This window comes from Glycine max, chromosome 8 (genome assembly GCF_000004515.6).
Source record: "Glycine max cultivar Williams 82 chromosome 8, Glycine_max_v4.0, whole genome shotgun sequence".
NCBI lineage: Eukaryota > Viridiplantae > Streptophyta > Magnoliopsida > Fabales > Fabaceae > Glycine > Glycine max.
The window spans coordinates 38,170,408-38,188,908 of record NC_038244.2 but is presented as its reverse complement, the minus strand read 5'-3'; the positions used below and the strand labels follow the sequence as shown (position 1 = coordinate 38,188,908).

Sequence of the window (18,501 nt, the reverse complement as noted above, 5' to 3'; positions counted from 1 at the left end):
CCCTCCAAAGATATGCCTTTAATTCCATTTTTCCTCCTTTTCCAATTAATGACATCATGGTAGAGCTTTGCATTACTATCCCCTTGTAAGACCCATTTACTTCTAGATTTTTGATACATTAGAGAATCATTTATTTTCACAATTTTCCAATATTCCCCGTGTCGCAACGTGGACCACGATGGGACGACAAATAAAAAGAGGTCTTCCAAAAAGAAAAATTGGGAGATTTGTCACCAACGTTTATTTAAGGAAAATGTCGGGAAAATAAAAAAAGATAAGGAACGGTCTACGATTTGAGAAAAAAGATTCGAGAGTCGTTTACACGCAGGAAAGGTGCGCACTCCACACACTCATCATGAAGATAACAACCTTTAATCAAGTGTGCTAAAAATAAAGTGACTTTTTAATTATTTATTTTCCCTTAAGAACATGAGTTATGTTTCTTATATTTTTTGTTTATTTAGAAAAAAGAAAGAAAATTTTTATTTTTTAAGAAAAAAAGGAATTTTATGTTTTTTAGATCAACAAGGGGTTTGTCCTTGCTCCTATGTATCCTCAAGTGCAATAAGAAAATCAGACTTATGTAGTTCTTTGGGTAGAAAACATTTTGTGTATTTGGTTGATTTTATTTCATTTTATTTTATTATTTTTTGAAAGATTTGTTTTAATTGTGTGATAGAGTCATTAAGGCGTTGGACCTTGAAACGACGTTGAATTTTATGAAAACAGCGAAAAGAATCACTTAAGGCATTGGACCTCGAAGTGATCTCAAGTAATGTGCAGATTTTGTAGAAAAAAAGGAGAATTGAGTGATTATTTGTTTGTGGAGAAAAGGGAGAATCTCTTTTATAAAGTCAAGCAAGTCAGAGACCAAGCATGACTTTCACAAAACTTTACCAAGAAAGTTGAAGACCCAACTGTTGGATCAAGTGACCTCGGAATAATTAGGAAGGGGGGGTTGAATTAATTATTAATGTGCCTTGACTAATTAAAAAACTTATCCTTCTTAATGTTACTATATTTAATTAAGCTTTTACAACTAAGTTAAGAAATTAAAGAACAGAAACAATAACTTAACCAAAAGTAAAAGTGGCAATTAAAAATACACAGCGGAAATTAAAAAGTGTAGGGAAGAAGAAGACAAACACAAGATTTATACTGGTTCGGCAACAACCCTTGCCTACATCTAATCCCCAAGTAACCAAAGGTTCTTGAGATTTATTTCAACCTTGTAAAATCCTTTACAAGCCAAAGATCCACAAGGAATGTACCCTCCCTTGTTCTCTTTGAACAACCAAGTGGATGTACCCTTCACTTGAACTAATCCACAAGAGATGTACCCTCTCTTGTTCTCAGTACAACAATCCAAGTAGATGTACCCTCTACTTGTACCACAAAGGATGTACCCTCCAATGTGTTAAGACAAAGAATTCTCAGGCGGTTAGTCCTTTGAATCTTTGTAAGGGAAAACAAAAGATATCTCAGGCGGTTAGTCCTTTGAAATCTTTTGTTTTAGGGGAAGGGAAGAATCAAAAGAATTCTCAGGCGGTTAGTCCTTTGAATTCTCTTGGAAAGAGAGAAGGGAGACACAAAAGAATTCAGGCGGTTAGTCCTTCTATTCTTTTGGCAAAGGGAGAAGTGAATGAAGAAGAAGAATAACACAAGTTTTTGGTCAATGATCTTTTCTTGAAAGAGAAAGTATTGAACAAAAACTCTTAGAAAAATGAAGTGAAATGAATCAGAAAGTTCTGTAAACAACATTATTGAAATTCATGTCATGGTCACATATTTATAATCATTTGATGACTCAAGGTAAAGTTTGTAACTCTTGGCAATTTCTTTAAAACTAATCACTTTAAAAGCTTGTGACTCTTTTGAAAACTAGTCACTTAAAGGTTATGACTTTTGAAAAATCCTTCAGAAACAAGTCATTTTAAGAATTGTGACTTTGGAAATTTATTTTTCGAAATCATTAACTGGTAATTGATTACCATTAAGTTGTAATCGATTACACATCAACATATGTCACTCTTCATGTTTAAATTTGAAAATCAAAACGTTTAGAAACACTGGTAATTGATTACAAGTATTGTGTAATCGATTACACAAGTTTAAAATGATTTGAAAAGGTTTTATCACTAGTTGTGACTCTTGAAATTTGAAATCTTACATTTTAAAACATTGGTAATCGATTACATGATTATGGTAATCGATTACAGCTTTATAAATCAGTTTTGAAAACAATGCTGGCTATTGGTAATCGATTACTATCTCATGGTAATCGATTACCAGAAAGTAAAACTCTTTGGTAAAAGATTTTGTGAAAAATTCTTGTGCTACTCAATGTTTTGAAAAAATATTTTAGTACTTATCTTGATTGAGTCTTCTCTTGATTCTTGAATCTTGAGTCTTGAATCTTGATCTTGATTCTTGAAACTTGATTCTTAAATCTTTGGAATTTGCTTAACTCTTGATTCTTTGGCATCATCAAAATAATCTTGGAAGTCATTGCTTCCACACCAACATGGAGTGCACAGAATGTAAAAAAAAAAATTAGGTTTGCGGTAAACTTTGTGAAGCCAAACAAGTCGGAGACCCAACATGACATTCAATAAATTTACCCACACATTTATTAAAACACCATCAAGTAAGTCGGAGACCCAGCATGGAGTGCACGAACTGTGAAAAAGATTTTGGATTTGTGGTAAACTTTGTAAAGTCAAGCAAGTCGGAGACCCAGGATGGCATTCACTAAATTTTCCAGAGTTTATTAAAACACCACCAAGCAAGTCAGAGACCCAACATAGAGTGCACAAAATGTAAGAGTGTATTAAAGAATACTAAAATAAAATTTCAAAATGATTGACATAGCGTTAAGTAATCCATAGACGAGATACACACAAATAAATCGAATGTGAATAGAAAAGGATAAAATAGAAGCGAGAAATACACTTAGTAATTAAGGGTGCAAGGTTAAAACATGGGGGAAATAAATAAGTGACAGAATATTTACAATACACTACGAACTAACTAGACAATGATAAATAAATAAAAAAGATTTATAGAGCCAAACTGGAAAAGAGGTGGTATGAATAGCAATTTTACTTCATTTGGACTACCTGAAAGGAGTCGGGGTGTGTATGTAAATAGAGGTGTGACTAGTGGTATTTATTTTATGTATAATTATTTTTTGAAAAAAATGGATCAGGCCCAAAATGAAAGAAAAAATTATGTATGAAAAGTTGGTGTTAATAGCAATTTTTATTTTGTTTTTATTTTTTTTTTGTCTTTTTATTATTTTTTTGTTTTTTATGATATAAAAAAATATGGACAACAAATATTTATAAAAAAATATTTAAATTCTAAGAGTCTCACCAGTACCCAAGGGGTTACCGACAAGTTGAAACAAATCAAGCAGGAGAAAGAGGAGAAGAAAGAAGAGAAAAAGAAAAGAGAAGGAAATGATGAGATGAAAGGAATAAAGGGGTACCCAAAGGTTCCTCCCCCTTTCCTAACTGTAGTGCCAAACGATGCTATGCAGTGAGCTTCTTCGCCTCCTCAGAATTCATGCCTCTCCTTTATTTTATTTTTTTGCCTGTTCTCTCTATGTGTTTTTGTGTCATTCTTCTCTTCTCTGTAATTGTGTATATTTGTGATGCTAAGACCTCCTCCTTTTATAGTGTTTCTTCTCCTTCTATCCTTTATAATTTTTTCCCTTATTATTATTATTTTTTCTGTTTTAATTTTGTTCTTTCTTTCCTTTTTTGGGTTTCTTTTCCTTATTTTCTTTCTTTCTTTTTTTCTTTTTATTTTTTGTTTTCTTTCTTTCCTTTTTTTTTCTTTTTTTCCTTTTTTATTTTTCTTTCTTTCCCTTTTTTATTTTTATTTCCATTTTTTTATTTTATTTCTTTCCTTTTTTTAATTTGTTCTTTCCTCGTTTACTTTTGCTTTCTTTTTTTTCTTTCTTTCCTTTTCTTGTTCTTTCTTTTCTTTTTTTTATTTTCTTCCTTCTTTTTTAATATATTTTTGTTTTTTATTTTTTAATCTTTTTGTTTTGTTTTTTTATTTTTTGTGTGTTTTTTTTTTGTTTTTAGAAACTTGTCCAAACAAAATTAGGATTTGACAGATGCCCCTCTTTACTTTTCTTTTATTAAAAATAAAGGCAAAATTGGTCCCTCACTTTATCTCCAATTACGAATTTGACCCCCCTATAATTTAATTCACAAATTTGGTCCCCCAGTTTTATAAATCCCTACAAAATTGGTCCTGGAAGTCCGATTTGGACGTTGACTGTTAACCTTAGACGTTGACTGCCACGTGTCAACGTCTGAGTGGTTCCATGTAAAGACTTCATTTTTTTAGGTAAAATTGCACTTTTGGTACCCCAATTTTACTCCAATTTCGATTTTGGTCCCCTTATAATTTAATTCACACATTTGGTCCCCAGTTTTATAAATCCCTTTATAAATTGTTCCTGCAAAATTGGTCTTTTGAATGGTTTAGCCATTGGTGCTAAAGACATGGTAGGTCTTGATAAATCTTGTACTTCTTTTTCATCGCAAGTTTTCCACTCACTTGGAATCCAGAGAAAAATTACTCTTTGTCTCTCTTCCACTTTCGGGGTTGTTCAACTTGGGAAAGTGGCGCATGAATCCCAACTTGGGTCTGAAATTTTTAGATCTCTTACTTTAACAGGTTCTGTAATAACCTTTTCTTTTTTTTTTCTTTTTTTGCTCTCCCATGCGGTATTATGTGTATATGACTGCTTAAGTGGCCTATGTATGACAATGGTATTTTTGTTTGAAATTTGAAATACAACTTCTCCAGTAATGAAATTTGGCTGAATTTATAAAGGGATTTATAAAACTGGGGGACCAAATGTGTGAATTAAATTATAAGGGGACCAAAATCGAAATTGGAGTAAAACTGGGGGACCAAAAGTACAATTTTACCTACAAAAAATGAAGTCTTTATAGGGAACCACCCAGACATTGACATGTGGCATTGATACATGACATTGACACGTGACAGTCAACGTCTGAGGTTAATGATCAACGTCCAAATCGGGCTTCCAGGACCAATTTTGCAGGGATTTATAAAACTGGGGGACCAAATTTGTGAATTAAATTATAGGGGGACCAAATCCAAAATTGAAGATATACTGGGGGACCAAAAGTGCAATTTTGCCAAAAATAAAAGATAAGTAAAAATGATGACACTAATTTTGTTCGAGTAATCAAAATATGAGAACGAAGACTCTTCGAAAAGATCACAATTGAGGATTTTGGAGCTATGAAACATAAAAATAAATGATGTTGAGTCCTATGAAATTAAAAATAGAGGACATTGTGTCCTATGAAACTAAAGACAAAGGACGTTGAGTCCTATGAAAGTAAAAGAAAGAGGACATTGAGTCCTATAAAACTAAAAACGGAGGATGTTGAGTCCTATGAAACTAAAAATGGAGGATGTTGAGTCCTATGAAAGTATAAGGGAGGACGTTGAGTCCTATGAAACTAAAAAGGAGGATGTTGAGTACTATGAAATTAGAAAAAAAGACGTTGAGTCCTATGAAACTAAAAATGGAGGACGTTGAGTCCTAAGAAACTAAAAAGAAGGACATTGAGTCCTATGAAAATAGAAAGGAGGAAGTTGGTAGACCTCCCTTGTTAGAGAAAGAAGGATTCATGCGGATTCTCCAGTAGAGTATTGGAATGATCTTAAGAGTGTCCTTAGGAAGAGGCACATTTCCTCCTACTATGAAAGGGAGCTTATGGACAAGCTCGAAAGGCTTGGACAAAGGAGTATGAGTGTTGAAGAATATAGACAACAAATGGAACTACTCTTTTTAAGAGCTAGACTTAGGGAGGAGGAAAGAACAAGTATAACTAGGTTCCTTAGTGGGCTTAATATGGAAGTGAGGGGCAATGTTGAACTCTTTCTATATAGGGACCCAGATGAACCAGTCCAACTTTGTATAAGAGTGGAGCAACAACTTAAAAGAAATCCTTCTTCAAAATCTTATGGCTTTCACTCTTATCCAAGGAAGGACCAAGCCTAAGGAATTTTGGGGGCTGCACCTTCAAAACCTAAGGAAGATAAGGGTAATACCATAGAGAAATCCACCCCTAAGACCAATTCCCAAGCAAGGACTAGCAACATTAAATGCTTCAAATGTCTTAAGAGAGGTCACATTACCTCTCAATGCCCCACAAAGAAAACCATGATTATGAGGGATTAAGACATTTATAGTAGTCAAGAGAAGACTACTTCTTCCCCTTCCTCTAGTGGAAGTGAAGATGAAGTAAGGGGTGAAAAGTCTAGTGAGGAAGTCTACCCCCATGAAGAAGGTGACCTCCTAATGTTTAGAAGGCTCCTTGGAGGCCAATTTTGTGATCTATCACAATCCCAAAGAGAGAACATCTTTTATATAAGATGCAAAATTTTAGATAAAACTTGTTCTCTCATTGTGGATAGTGGATCTTGCTGTAGTTGTTGTAGCACAAGATTAGTTTCCAAGTTGAACCTCACTATCATTCCCCACCCAAAACCTTATAAACTTCAATGGCTCAATGAGCAAGAGGAAATGATAGTTAACCAACAAGTGAAGGTACCTTTCTCCATTGGAACATATAAGGATGAAGTTAGTTGTGATATAGTTCCCATGGAGACATGGCATATTCTCTTAGGAAGACCATGACAATTTGATAGGAAGATCATTTACAATGGCCTAACTAATGAGATTACCCTCACCCATCTTCGCACTAAATTTGTGTTACATCCTCAAACACCTTCACATGTAGCAAAGGATCAACTTACAATGAAGGACAAGAGGGATGAAGAAAAGTTAGAAAAAACAAAAGAAAAAAAAAGGATAGTAAGACCTTAGCTCCAAAGGTCAAGGAGAAGGAAAAATAGGAAAGGTGTTCCTCTAATAAAGTTGTAAAGAAGGAAAGTCATTTTTCAACAAAAGGAGATATTAAAAGAGCTATTCTTCTCAAGAAATCTTTCTACCTTCTCCTCTCAAGGGAGACTTCCCTTAGCACTACCGCAATTCCCCCACTTGAGACTGTTCCCCCAAAGGTCCAAGAACTCTTATAGGAATTTGGTGATGTATTTCCCAAAGAGATACCCCCTAGGTTACCTCCTTTTAGGGGAATAGAACATCAAATAGACTTAGTCCCAGGAACAAGCCTTCCTAATAGGCCAATGTGTACAGATTGTAGGGACATCAACAACATAACTGTGAAGTATAGACACCCCATTCCTAGGCTTGATGATATGTTTGATGAGTTGCATGGTGCAAATATATTTTTCAAAATTGAACTTAAAAGTGGTTGTCACCAAATAAGGATGAGAGAAGGTGATGAGTGAAAAATCGCTTTCCAGACCAAGTTTGGGTTGTATGAGTGGCTAGTGATGCCTTTTGGGCTCACTAATGCACCAAGCACCTTCATGAGGCTAATGAATCATGTCCTAAGGGAGTTCATAGGTAGGTTTGTAGTTGTTTATTTTGATGATATCTTAGTCTATAGTAGGGACCTAGATGATCACTTAGGACATCTAAGGCAAGTTCTTTAGGTTCTTAGGAAACACACTCTCTTTGCTAATATAGATAAATGCACCTTTTGTGTTGATAGTGTAGTCTTCTAAGGTTTTGTGGTTAGCAAAAATGGGGTCCATGTGGACCCTGAGAAAATCAAGGCCATCCAAGAGTGGCCCACCCCAAAAAGTGTAAGAGATATTAGGAGCTTCCATGGGTTGACAAATTTCTATAGAAGGTTTGTTCCTAATTTCTCTACACTTGCTTCGCCACTCAATGAATTGGTGAAGAATAATGTGGCATTCACATGGGGTGAGAGACAAGAGCAAGCCTTTGCTTTGCTCAAAGAAAAGCTTACCAAGGCCCCCATTCTAACTCTCCTTGACTTTTCTAAAGCTTTTGAGCTAGAGTGTGATGCCTCTGGTGTAGGTGTGGGAGTTGTGTTATGGTAGGGTGGACACCCTATTACTTAATTTAGTGAGAAACTTCATGGTGCCGCTCTTAACTACCCCACATATGATAAGGAGCTTTATGCCTTAGTTAGAGCCCTCCAAACTTGGGAACATTACCTTGTTTCCAAGGAGTTTGTTATTCATAGTGATCATGAATCACTTAAGTACATTAGAGGACAATGCAAGTTAAACAAGAGGCATGCAAAATGGGTAGAGTTCCAAGAGCAATTTCTATATGTTATCAAATACAAAAAAGGAAAGACCAATGTGATTGCATATGCTCTTTCTATGAGACACACATTGCTTTCTTCTCTTGGAGCTCAAATTTTAGGATTTGATGACACAAAGGAATTGTATGTTTCTGATGAGTACTACTCTCCCATTTATGCTAGCTATGGGCATAAGGCCCAAGATGGATTCTACATTGCTAAGGGGTATTTGTCCAAGGAGGGAAGACTTTGTATACCCCAAGGATCCATTAGAAAGTTGTTGGTCAAAGAGATTCATAAGGGTGGGCTAATGGGGCATTTTGGAATTGATAAGACTCTTGTCTTCCTCAAGGAAAAATTCTTTTGGCGCCATATGAAAAAAAGATGTCCATAGGTATTGCAGTAGGTGTGTGGCTTGTTTACAATCTAAGTCTTGGGTAATGCCTCATGGGCTATACACACCCTTACCCATTCCATTTACACCCTAGGTATATATTAGTATGGACTTTGTCCTTGGGCTTCCTAGGACCTAGAGGGGTGTAGAATCTATCTTTGTGGTGGTGGATAGGTTTAGCAAGATGGCACATTTCATACCATGCCACAAAGTAGATGATGCTAGTCACATCTCAAGACTCTTCTTTAGAGAAGTTGTGAGGCTTCATGGTTTGCCTAACACTATTATGTCTGATAGAGATGTTAAGATTCTTAGCCATTTTTGGAAAAATTTATGAGCTAAGCTAGGAACTAAGCTCCTTTTCTCCACCACTTGTCACCCATAGATTGATGGGCAGACAAAGGTAGTGAATAGATCTCTATCCACATTGTTAAGGGCTCTCCTAAAAGGCAATCACAAGTCTTGGTATGAGAGGGTTAGGAACCAAATAGAGGACCAAATAAAGGTGTATGCAGCTAAATGCAATAGAGGAAGGAAGGAGTTGGTGCTTAATCAAGGGGATTAGGTTTGGCTCCATCTTAGGAAGGATAGATTTCCTACTAAGAGAAAGTCCAAACTTAGCCCCAGAGGTGGTGGCCCTTTCAAGGTCTTGGAGAGGATCAACAACAATGCTTATAGGCTAGACCTCCCAGAGGAGTATGGAGTTAGCAACACCTTTAACATTATTGATTTGGTTCCTTTTGCAGGTGTAGCTAATTCAGATGATGAGGGGTCTACAGATTTGAGGACAAATCCTCTTCAAGTGGGAGGAGATGATGGAATCCTCCCAAGGAGGGGACCTATCACTAGAGCCATGGCTAGGAGGCTCCAAGAAGATTAGGCTAGAGATGCAGGAGAAGACCCTAGGGTTCTCATGAGCCTTAGGGTAGATTTTGGGCCCATGGGCTAAGTATGAGCCCACTTATCTTTGTACATATTAGATTAGGGTTTCATTATTTTTAGGTCTTATATTTAGGTCTCCATAGTGTAGGGAGGGTACCCTAGTAATGTAGGATTTTTCAGCCTTTTATATTTTAAGGCATCTAGACCAGTTTTGTATTAGGGGTAGTTTTGTAATTTCACATACATTAAGTGCACTATTTGATATGTGTGTTGGGAGAGAAATTTAATTGAATTGGGAGAAGCCCAATCCAATTAAATTTCATACCATCCTAAAGGGGAGGTGAGTATTTGCTTGCTACACCCCATTTCCACATCATATAGTCACACTATGTGCATGTCCTTCATGCTTTACATGCCTCATGACACCTAAGCACACTTAGTGGAGAATCTTGGACTTGATCTTGGATTAGTAAGTTGAACCATAGCTGAAATTCACTAATCATAATTAGTGAAATTTTGGCTCCACAAATTCAAATTCAAATTCAAGTGAAATTTGAATAGAAATTCAAATTTCTCTCCAATTTTGTGTGACACTTATGCTATAAATAGAGGTCTTGTGTGTGTATTTTTTCAACTTTGATCATTTGAGAAATTAGACTTCGAAGTTCAGACCTCATTCTCCCTCTTCTCTCTCTCAAAATTTCGTTCCCCTCTCTCCCTCTCCCTCCACTCATCTTCTCCTACCTTCTCCTACCTTCAAGCTCTTATCCATGGCCTCCTATGATAGTGAGCTTGTTCTTGACTCATTTTTTTCTAGAAGTGGTGTCTTTAATCACCTTTTCTCCTTTTTCATTCTGCTGCCATTGATCTTCATGAAGCAAAATACTCCATTGATGAAGAAGATCCAAGGCCTACAAGCTCTACATGGAGCTACATCAGCTGAGTCTATGAAACTAAAAAGGAGGACGTTGAGTCCTATTAAAGTAAAAAGGAGGAGGTTGAGTCCTATGAAACTAAAAGGGAGGACATTGAGTCCTATGAAACTAAAAGGGAGAACGTTGACTCCTATGAAACTAAAAATGGAGGACGTTGAGTCCTATGAAATTAAAAAAGGAGGATGTTGAGTCCTATGAAACTAAAAAGGAGAACTTCTTACCCTTGGGTTTACTTGACGCTCATGCATGGTGCATGTCATTGCCCAAGGTAGGGTTTAAAGGTATCTACTACTAACGTTTGTCATGCCTTTGTAGTAAGAAGGAATGAAAGAAAAGAAGAAATGAAAGAAACTGTACGGGTTCTTGAAGGAGAATTTTCAATGACGAGAAATATTATAAAAAAAATTTCGTTGACAGCTTAAACCAAATGACTCTCACTTTTAACAAAACTTTTAAGAAAGATAAGATGAGGTTACATGCATGTTGGTGTCTAGTATTTATTAACTTGAAACACAGTCAACCAAATGTTTATTCAATTTTACTCATTGCTTACAACACCCTCACCAAATGTGTAGAACACCCAATTTATGATTGGGCAGACTTGGAGTACATGCATATTCCAGTGAAAGTTAAATCGTGAGAGAATGATAGATGATGACATCAAATTCATTCATATTATTAGCGTTGCGATAGCATGAACATGAAAATCCAAATGCGTCCTTGGAATGTGTTGGATTTCCCCTGCGGTTACTTTTTGTTCCACTTTTCCTTCGTACAAATATATTCAAGGGAAATTCGGTTTACCAAAAAGCGCACCGGATCGTCAAGTATTTAAAAATTAAAATGGATTAATTCGAGTATCGAACACAGGGAACTAATGTTAGCCTGAGTTAAGTTCAGAAATGAAGCATTTTTGAGAGAACATGTATGATTGATAATTTCAAATAGAATTTAAACTAAACCTTTATGCTAAAACTATAAAATACAAGGTAAGTAAAAGTGACAGCAGTAGGTAGAAATGTTGGGTCTTTCTAACAAACAAGTTGATGCATATAAATATATTTCTCTAATCAATCATGTTGTTGTGTTCTATGTTGTAGCCTAAAGTACTAAACCTCGATCCCTCGTCAGACCGAATCAATCCAAGCTTCGTCCTCAGATCCCTCTTGTTGCACTAGACCCAATTTAGACGGCCCTCTTAGGTTTAGACAAACTTAAACTAAGTTTTGTCAGTAGATCCCACTTGTAAGACTAGACTCAGCTCAAGCAGCTTATGAAAATTTAACTTAATTTAGTCTAAGCTTCGTCCACAGATCCCTCTTGTAAGACTAGACCTAGACTAAACAACATTATTGTAACAACATAACTAAACCAAAACTTAATCCGTAGATCCCTCTTGTAAGACTAAGTTTCGATCCTGCTTCAATCAAGTTCTAAGGCAACAGTACATTTCCCAATGCTAAAGTCACCTAACTATGCACACAAATGGATGATCAGACCAAAAGCATACAAACATTAAGCATTGAAGGAAGCATTGAACACAGAAAACATAATCAATTAGATATTAAGTATTTACATCATCTGTTCATTAGAAATCCCCAACTAGGGTGTTTAGCCAGCCATTATAGATGAAACCCTAACAATAATAAGCTCACAAAACCTAGGTATCTCTACAAAAGTTGCTCATCTTGCTGCCTCCAAAGCTCTTTTCTCGAAATAGGCATTGCGGTGTGCTGTGGAATTCTATGCCCTGGCCCTTCTTCAAGTTATACCATAATTCTGCACCAGATAGGCTTTAAATAGGCTCTGAATTCGTGACATTGCGCTTAGCGCCACGCTCGCGCTCAGTGCGAGTAAGTGGATTTGAACTTAGCACCAGTTATGCGTTGAGCCTGGCTGAAGACAATTGTTGCACTTTGCACACTGATCTCGCGCTTAGGGCACGTCCTTGATGCTGATGCTTTGCCAGATTCTCCTTTGCGCTAAGCGCGTTGAAGCTGTGCTTAGCGGTGGATGCGCACTTAGCCCACTAATGAGCTAAGCTCAACTGTCACTTTTAGCACTTCATGACTTAGCCTCATTTTCACCTGAAATTGCACATAATTCATCATTAAATCCAATGGACATATTCTAGAGGCAACTTAAACCATAAAACACGATTTATTTACAAAAATCACTACAAAATAACCATAAATTGGGGAACTATACAAGTTTTGGAAAATGTTTTCTATACAAAAGTTAGTCGTATAAGACGACTAACAAACTCCCCCAAATTTACAGTTTTGTTTGTCCTCAAGCAAAGAAAGAACAGTTCACTTGTCCTCAAGTGACAAAGACAGTGGTCAATCAAAAGAAAATGGTGTCTGATTCATAAAGGAATTCAACCGTATGAACTAAATATCATGGAATACTTAAATCAATTACTTCTCACAAGCATGCAGCTTTTCAAAGATAAGAGCATAAGCATTAGAGTCACAACTAAAATAAGCTAGTAAGCATGACAGAAATTAAGGAAGGATCATCAATCAAAACCTCACAGTCATTGTTTCACTTAAGCTGAAGTGTTTACGCTTATTCCATCATAAAAAACTACACAAGTCCCAACCTTTGCATTTCATCTCATGTCATACAGCACCTTCACTTTTTCATTCATTCACATCCCATACTTTTCTTTTAGTTAGGCTTCCAACAAATAATGGGGTTAGGCTTCCAACAAATCATGGTTTCCTACTTTTTTTTCTTTCCTTTTATTTTTTTCTTTTTCTGTTTACTTTTTCTTTCCCTTGTTTTTTCTTTTCTCTCTTTCCTTTTATTTTTATTTTTTTATTGCCTTTTTTTCTTTTTTTCCCTTTTTTTCTTCTTCCTTTATTTTCTTTTTCTGCTATTTCTTTCCTTTTTTATTTTATTCCTTCTTTTTTAATATTTTTCATTTTTATTTTTATTTTTTAATCTTTGATTTTTTTATATTATTTTTTTGTGTCTTTTTTTATTTCTTTGTTTTGTTTTTTTTCAAAACTTGTCCTGATATAATTAGAGTCTGACACCCCGACACAAGTTCTTCTAGGCATTTCCTCTTCCAAGAGCCCTTCATGCTCACATTTAAGTCCAAAAAGTTTAGAAGTTTCCAAGAGCCCTTCATGCTCACCTTCATGCTCAAAACTTGTTTTTGTAGGTTCCTAAAGCATTCAAGATTTCACTTTCTTTGATCTTTCTTTAGAAGTTTTATCTTTTCTTTAAGTACAAACACACATTTTCCTTGAATCACGTAGGAGTTCCATAATTCCTTCACTTTTTCCTTAAAGCCATGCTCTAAGAACCAACAATCTAGTGTCCTAAATGGTTTGGGTCCCCAATCATTTGTTGCATTCTTAAGAATAATGGGGCAATGATCAAAGAAGCTCCTATCTAACACAAATTGAGAACTCCCCTAGCACTTCTCAAGCCAATCATATGACACCAAGAACCTAAAAAGCTTACTCTTTGAACGAGAGCTTGATATATACCATGTGTATCTCCTCCCTATCATTGGAATATCCTCCACCTCCCACTCATGAATGAAATTATTGAACACTTCCATATAATGTCCTCCAATAGCAATGTTTTGAGAATCCATCATTTCCTCCAATAATCTAACTGTATTAAAGTCCCCCACAATGCACCAAATAACCTCATTCACTTTATTCTTATGACAAGTCACTTGTTTTCAAAGTCTTATCTTCTCCTTAAAATCACAAGGTGCATAAATATTAAAAATAAAGCATGGAACATTGCCTTCTTTCAACACTCCTTGCACTCCAAGAAAGCCTTTCCCAACAAAAGAAGTATTAACATCCATTACCTCTTTGTTCCATATGCAAAGCAAACCACCCGCCGAATTAGATGTGTGTGATTGTCTCCTCTCAAAATCATCATCACCCCATATATTTGAACAAACATGCCTAGTCATCTTTTCAATTTTTGTCTCTTGAAGGCAAGCAAAATTGATGCCCTCCTTAACAATGCAATCTCTAATAGCTCTCTGCTTCAACCTTCTTCCCAACCCTCTCACATTATGGCTTAAAACCTTCCTGACAACATCTCTTCATTCCCTACTTGCTTTACACCAACCTAGCCATCTACTTCCCTGTCTCTTTTTTCTAAGTTTAGAAAGCTATCAACAACAACCCACTAATTCCCTTTTATACTCCACACCCATGTCTTCTGTCATTCACCATAGCTTTTTGGCCTCTTTTTTTCATTCTTTACTACACTCCTAATACCACATATATTTTCAACATGTGTCTTCCCCTTCTTCTTTCAGTACTTCACAATATAAATCCTTGAAGAATTGTTACGTACAACTATTGGGACCACCTTTTCCTTTGGTGTCTGGCAAAACTTCCCCTCTAAAACATCTCCCCCTCTTGAATATGCATATGATCTATAGCCTCCTTATATGTTTTGTTTCCTTTGTTAAAAGAAATAATTTCCCTGTCATACGACCACGAAGACACCCTCTCTTCTTTCTCATCCTTATACTGACCAACACCCATTTTGACTTGATTCTTCAACATCCTCACCAACCTTTTCCTTGCCAGGCTTGAATTTTTTCCTTTGTTTTGAGTCTAAGCCTTTTTGCCACGATAATAATATTTAGGCTTTTGGTTATGGCCCAAAAGGAATTTGTTCCACTTTAATATGTTTACTATGATCATTATGGTTCTCAATTTTTTTGTTTACTTCCTCAATTCACAAGGCCCTGCATTAGAGTGGCTCCACTTGTCTTCTTATTCCCCCAAAATATGTCTAACATCTTTCCTCTCACGTAGGTATATTTTCACCTCATGCCAATAACTACATCTTCCATTCTATTCTCCATATGGTCATCAACCTTCCACTTCCGTGATTCCTCCTCTTATGTATACTCATTTCCTTTTTTCGTGTAAAATTGAGTCTATGGCCTTTATTGCTTCCTCTAATGTTTCTGCTTCTGCCTCCAACTTTTCCCTACCGCTAGGTACAACTTTATTAACATTGACGTGTTGACTTAAATAAATGTCAACATCATCATTTTTCACACTATGATACTTTACACAGTGACACTTCACTCAACTTCTTTGTTGGTCAAAATCTTTCACCGATCAAAATCCTTTGTAGGTAGCTCTTTTTGAGATCTCGACAATTTGCTTCGGCTGATTTTATGATCAATGATTGTCCCCCAAAAACCAACATGAAACTTTTGTCCTAACTCATGTTTTATAGGAAACTTTTCAGAAGGTCATCCATCCTATAACTACTTCAAGCCAAACACATTTAACTATGGAGTTCTTAAGTGATAGACTACCAAAAAATAGATGCATCTTATTTATATAGGTAGTGCCAATTAATTATTTTTAAGTCATCATTAACTGTATAGTCTAATGCCTGCATAACCTATGGATTTCTCTCTTTCTAGTGTGATTCTCTCAGGTGTTACAATTTCCAAATCACCCCCTTCAAAAACCCCATAATCAGCCAAGCACTTAGACACACTTGTTCCTCTTACAAAAGTATAGCCCATAATGGATGAATCCTCATCTGAATCTTGTTGATTCACAGTCCCACATCACTATCGTGGTACTCCACATAAGATGCTTCTTACATTATTTTTTATCACACATTGCCTCCCATTAATCAACATTTTTTCTATCTTATGTATCACTTCCAATAATGATGTTTTGATTAGGACCCGAGCATAATCAACCTTTGATAGCACTTCAGTTTTCTCATCCACCATCATGACTTCACCTAGTGTCATAGCTAGCTCAACAAAACAATGTTGGTTCCAAACATCCAAAGGGGGACCCCGAATTTGAATCCACACCAGTCTACTATTGCTATGTGTTTTTGGAGTCCATTGAACAATAGATTCAAACATTTCGTTTAGCCATGCTTCATCCCCCTTCAACATATCTCACATATCATCACCTCCATTGGGCGTTAGCAGCAACATTTTATCCCTAAGTACATGTCTACACAGTTTTAAGGCCTTATATGAACAACAATTCCTTTATATTTTGGATACTATTAGTGCTTTGGACTGTTGCACCATTCTACGTCTTAGCCATCTGTTATTACTATCTTTCACCTTTGTCTCTCGTCCCCACCCTTTATTTTGATGTCCCTCTGTGTTCCCATTGTTTCTTTCCTACCCATCCATCGTTATAACTTCTCCTCTTTGTCGATACAACCTATGCATAAGACCTTCCCTATATGATTCTCGCCCCCCCCCCCCCCCCCCACCGCATGTATTCTCTCCCAATCCTCCTCTTCTTGACACCGTATATCAAACATGGTTTCCCTTCTGATGAGGTCTAGCCATGTCTTTTGGGAACTTAGGCAAGTTCCCCGTCATCTTCATGTTTCCAGTGAAGATGTTATCTAGTCATTTCTCCAACCCCTATCGTATGGACAACTCCCACTCCTATACCCCTTTCTCCTCTCCTCTATGCTCTCATGTTTTTTTTTTTCACATAAAAAATTATGACATGAAATTTACCATAAATGATTAATTAATCAAATCATAATTTTATGAATTGTGGCATGCATCAAAAGAATTGGGAAAGTTTAATGCTATTTTCTACATGTCATTGTTTCTTGATTAAATTCAATCCACTTAAATTCCTTAAAATATTTATAAAATAACTTTATTATAGGATGATATTTTCCTTTTCTTTCTCAAAGTTGATGAGAATTATGTAATTAACACAAGTTTTTACTATTATGTCAAAATGTATGTAAAAAGTAGAAAAGGACATGCTATTTCATGTAAGCTTACAAAGATTCATTTATGTCTTGCTACAAAGAGTCGTGTCTATTCAAAAGATATCTTTTCAAGCAAAATTACAATGGTTTCACACAATTCTAATGCAATTTCTAAGAACATTGTTTTATTTCAAAAATTCGCATTAACAAAGGATATTAGCAATAATATAGTAAAAAATCTTACTCTTGGTTAGAACTTCAAGATTTGTAAAAGAACTCATTTCCTTATTTCAAAATTATAGAAGAGATTTCCCACAACAAAATTTTATGTCCTTGTTACAATAATTATTGATTACATTTTAAAACAAATTTCATGATATTCTCTAGGTCAAAAGTATGACTATATTTTTCCATTAATCATTTGATACACATTATCAATTGATAAAAAGATCTCTCAGTACTAAAAATCATCTTAGGTCCCAGTTAATCTAAATTAATTGTATTTATTTAAAGAAAAAATAACTCTTGAAATGAATTTTTTTAATAGGATTCAAATTCATTACATACTCAAGGAAATGTAATTCTTACAGAAATAATGGTATAATTTCATGACATGAGAACTAAAAATAGTTTACTTTTATCTCATCATAATTTTTTAAATCCAATAAAAAAAAAGTATTCACCAATATTACTACTTTCTCTCCCATCTCACTATATCTAAGAGATGGAAGCAACAAGGCTATAGGGTGCAAGGAAACTAAATATGAATCTAAAAATTACACATTGCAGAGCATCAATTCTTTCTTCTTTTCTTCGTAGTCATTTGTTTTCTTACTCCGACTACGGGTTCTTTTGCAAGAAGCAACATACACTCTGATACCTCGATTGCGTCAACATTGTCCTTCACCTTACGTTGGAGCTCTAAACAAGAACCTTGCAATTCTGCATATTGAGAGACTTGTGTCACTTCATGTTGTTTTAGTCTCTCATCATGCCTCGCACCCTTCTTTTCTTCCTCTAGTATTTGGGCCTGAAGATTAGACAATTGTTGATTCAACCTTTCCATGTTGTCACCATCAACAACTTCATTCGAATTAGGGTTGTTGTTATTTTTTCCCTGTGCATCATCATTTGAATTGGTTGTCGCTTGTTGAAGAAACTTGGTTGCAACAACATCAACACTTGGGTGCCCAAAAGAATAAGGTTTGTTTCCAATAGAGAACACAACCATAGCAATTTCTACTCCGCACAAGATGGACAATTCATTTGCCTTTTTGAATAAGCCTGATCGACGCTTGGAAAATGTGACTTGCCTCGTATTAGGGTCTTTCACCTCCGCAATTTCAATCTTACGACGACCCAT

At 35.7% G+C, this 18,501-nt stretch overlaps 1 protein-coding gene across 1 annotated transcript; it reads right to left on the bottom strand.

Moving 5' to 3' along the window:
- Positions 1-17,931: 17,931 nt before the first annotated feature.
- LOC100789068 (agamous-like MADS-box protein AGL29) lies at positions 17,932-18,501 on the bottom strand. Its single transcript, XM_003530582.1, has one exon. It carries the CDS (start codon positions 18,499-18,501, stop codon positions 17,932-17,934), a length of 570 nt encoding a protein of 189 aa, XP_003530630.1.

Excerpts from the sequence above, each read along its gene's own strand:
- LOC100789068 (XM_003530582.1), bottom strand. The coding sequence starts at position 18,501 with ATGGGTCGTCGTAAGATTGAAATTGCGGAGGTGAAAGACCCTAATACG.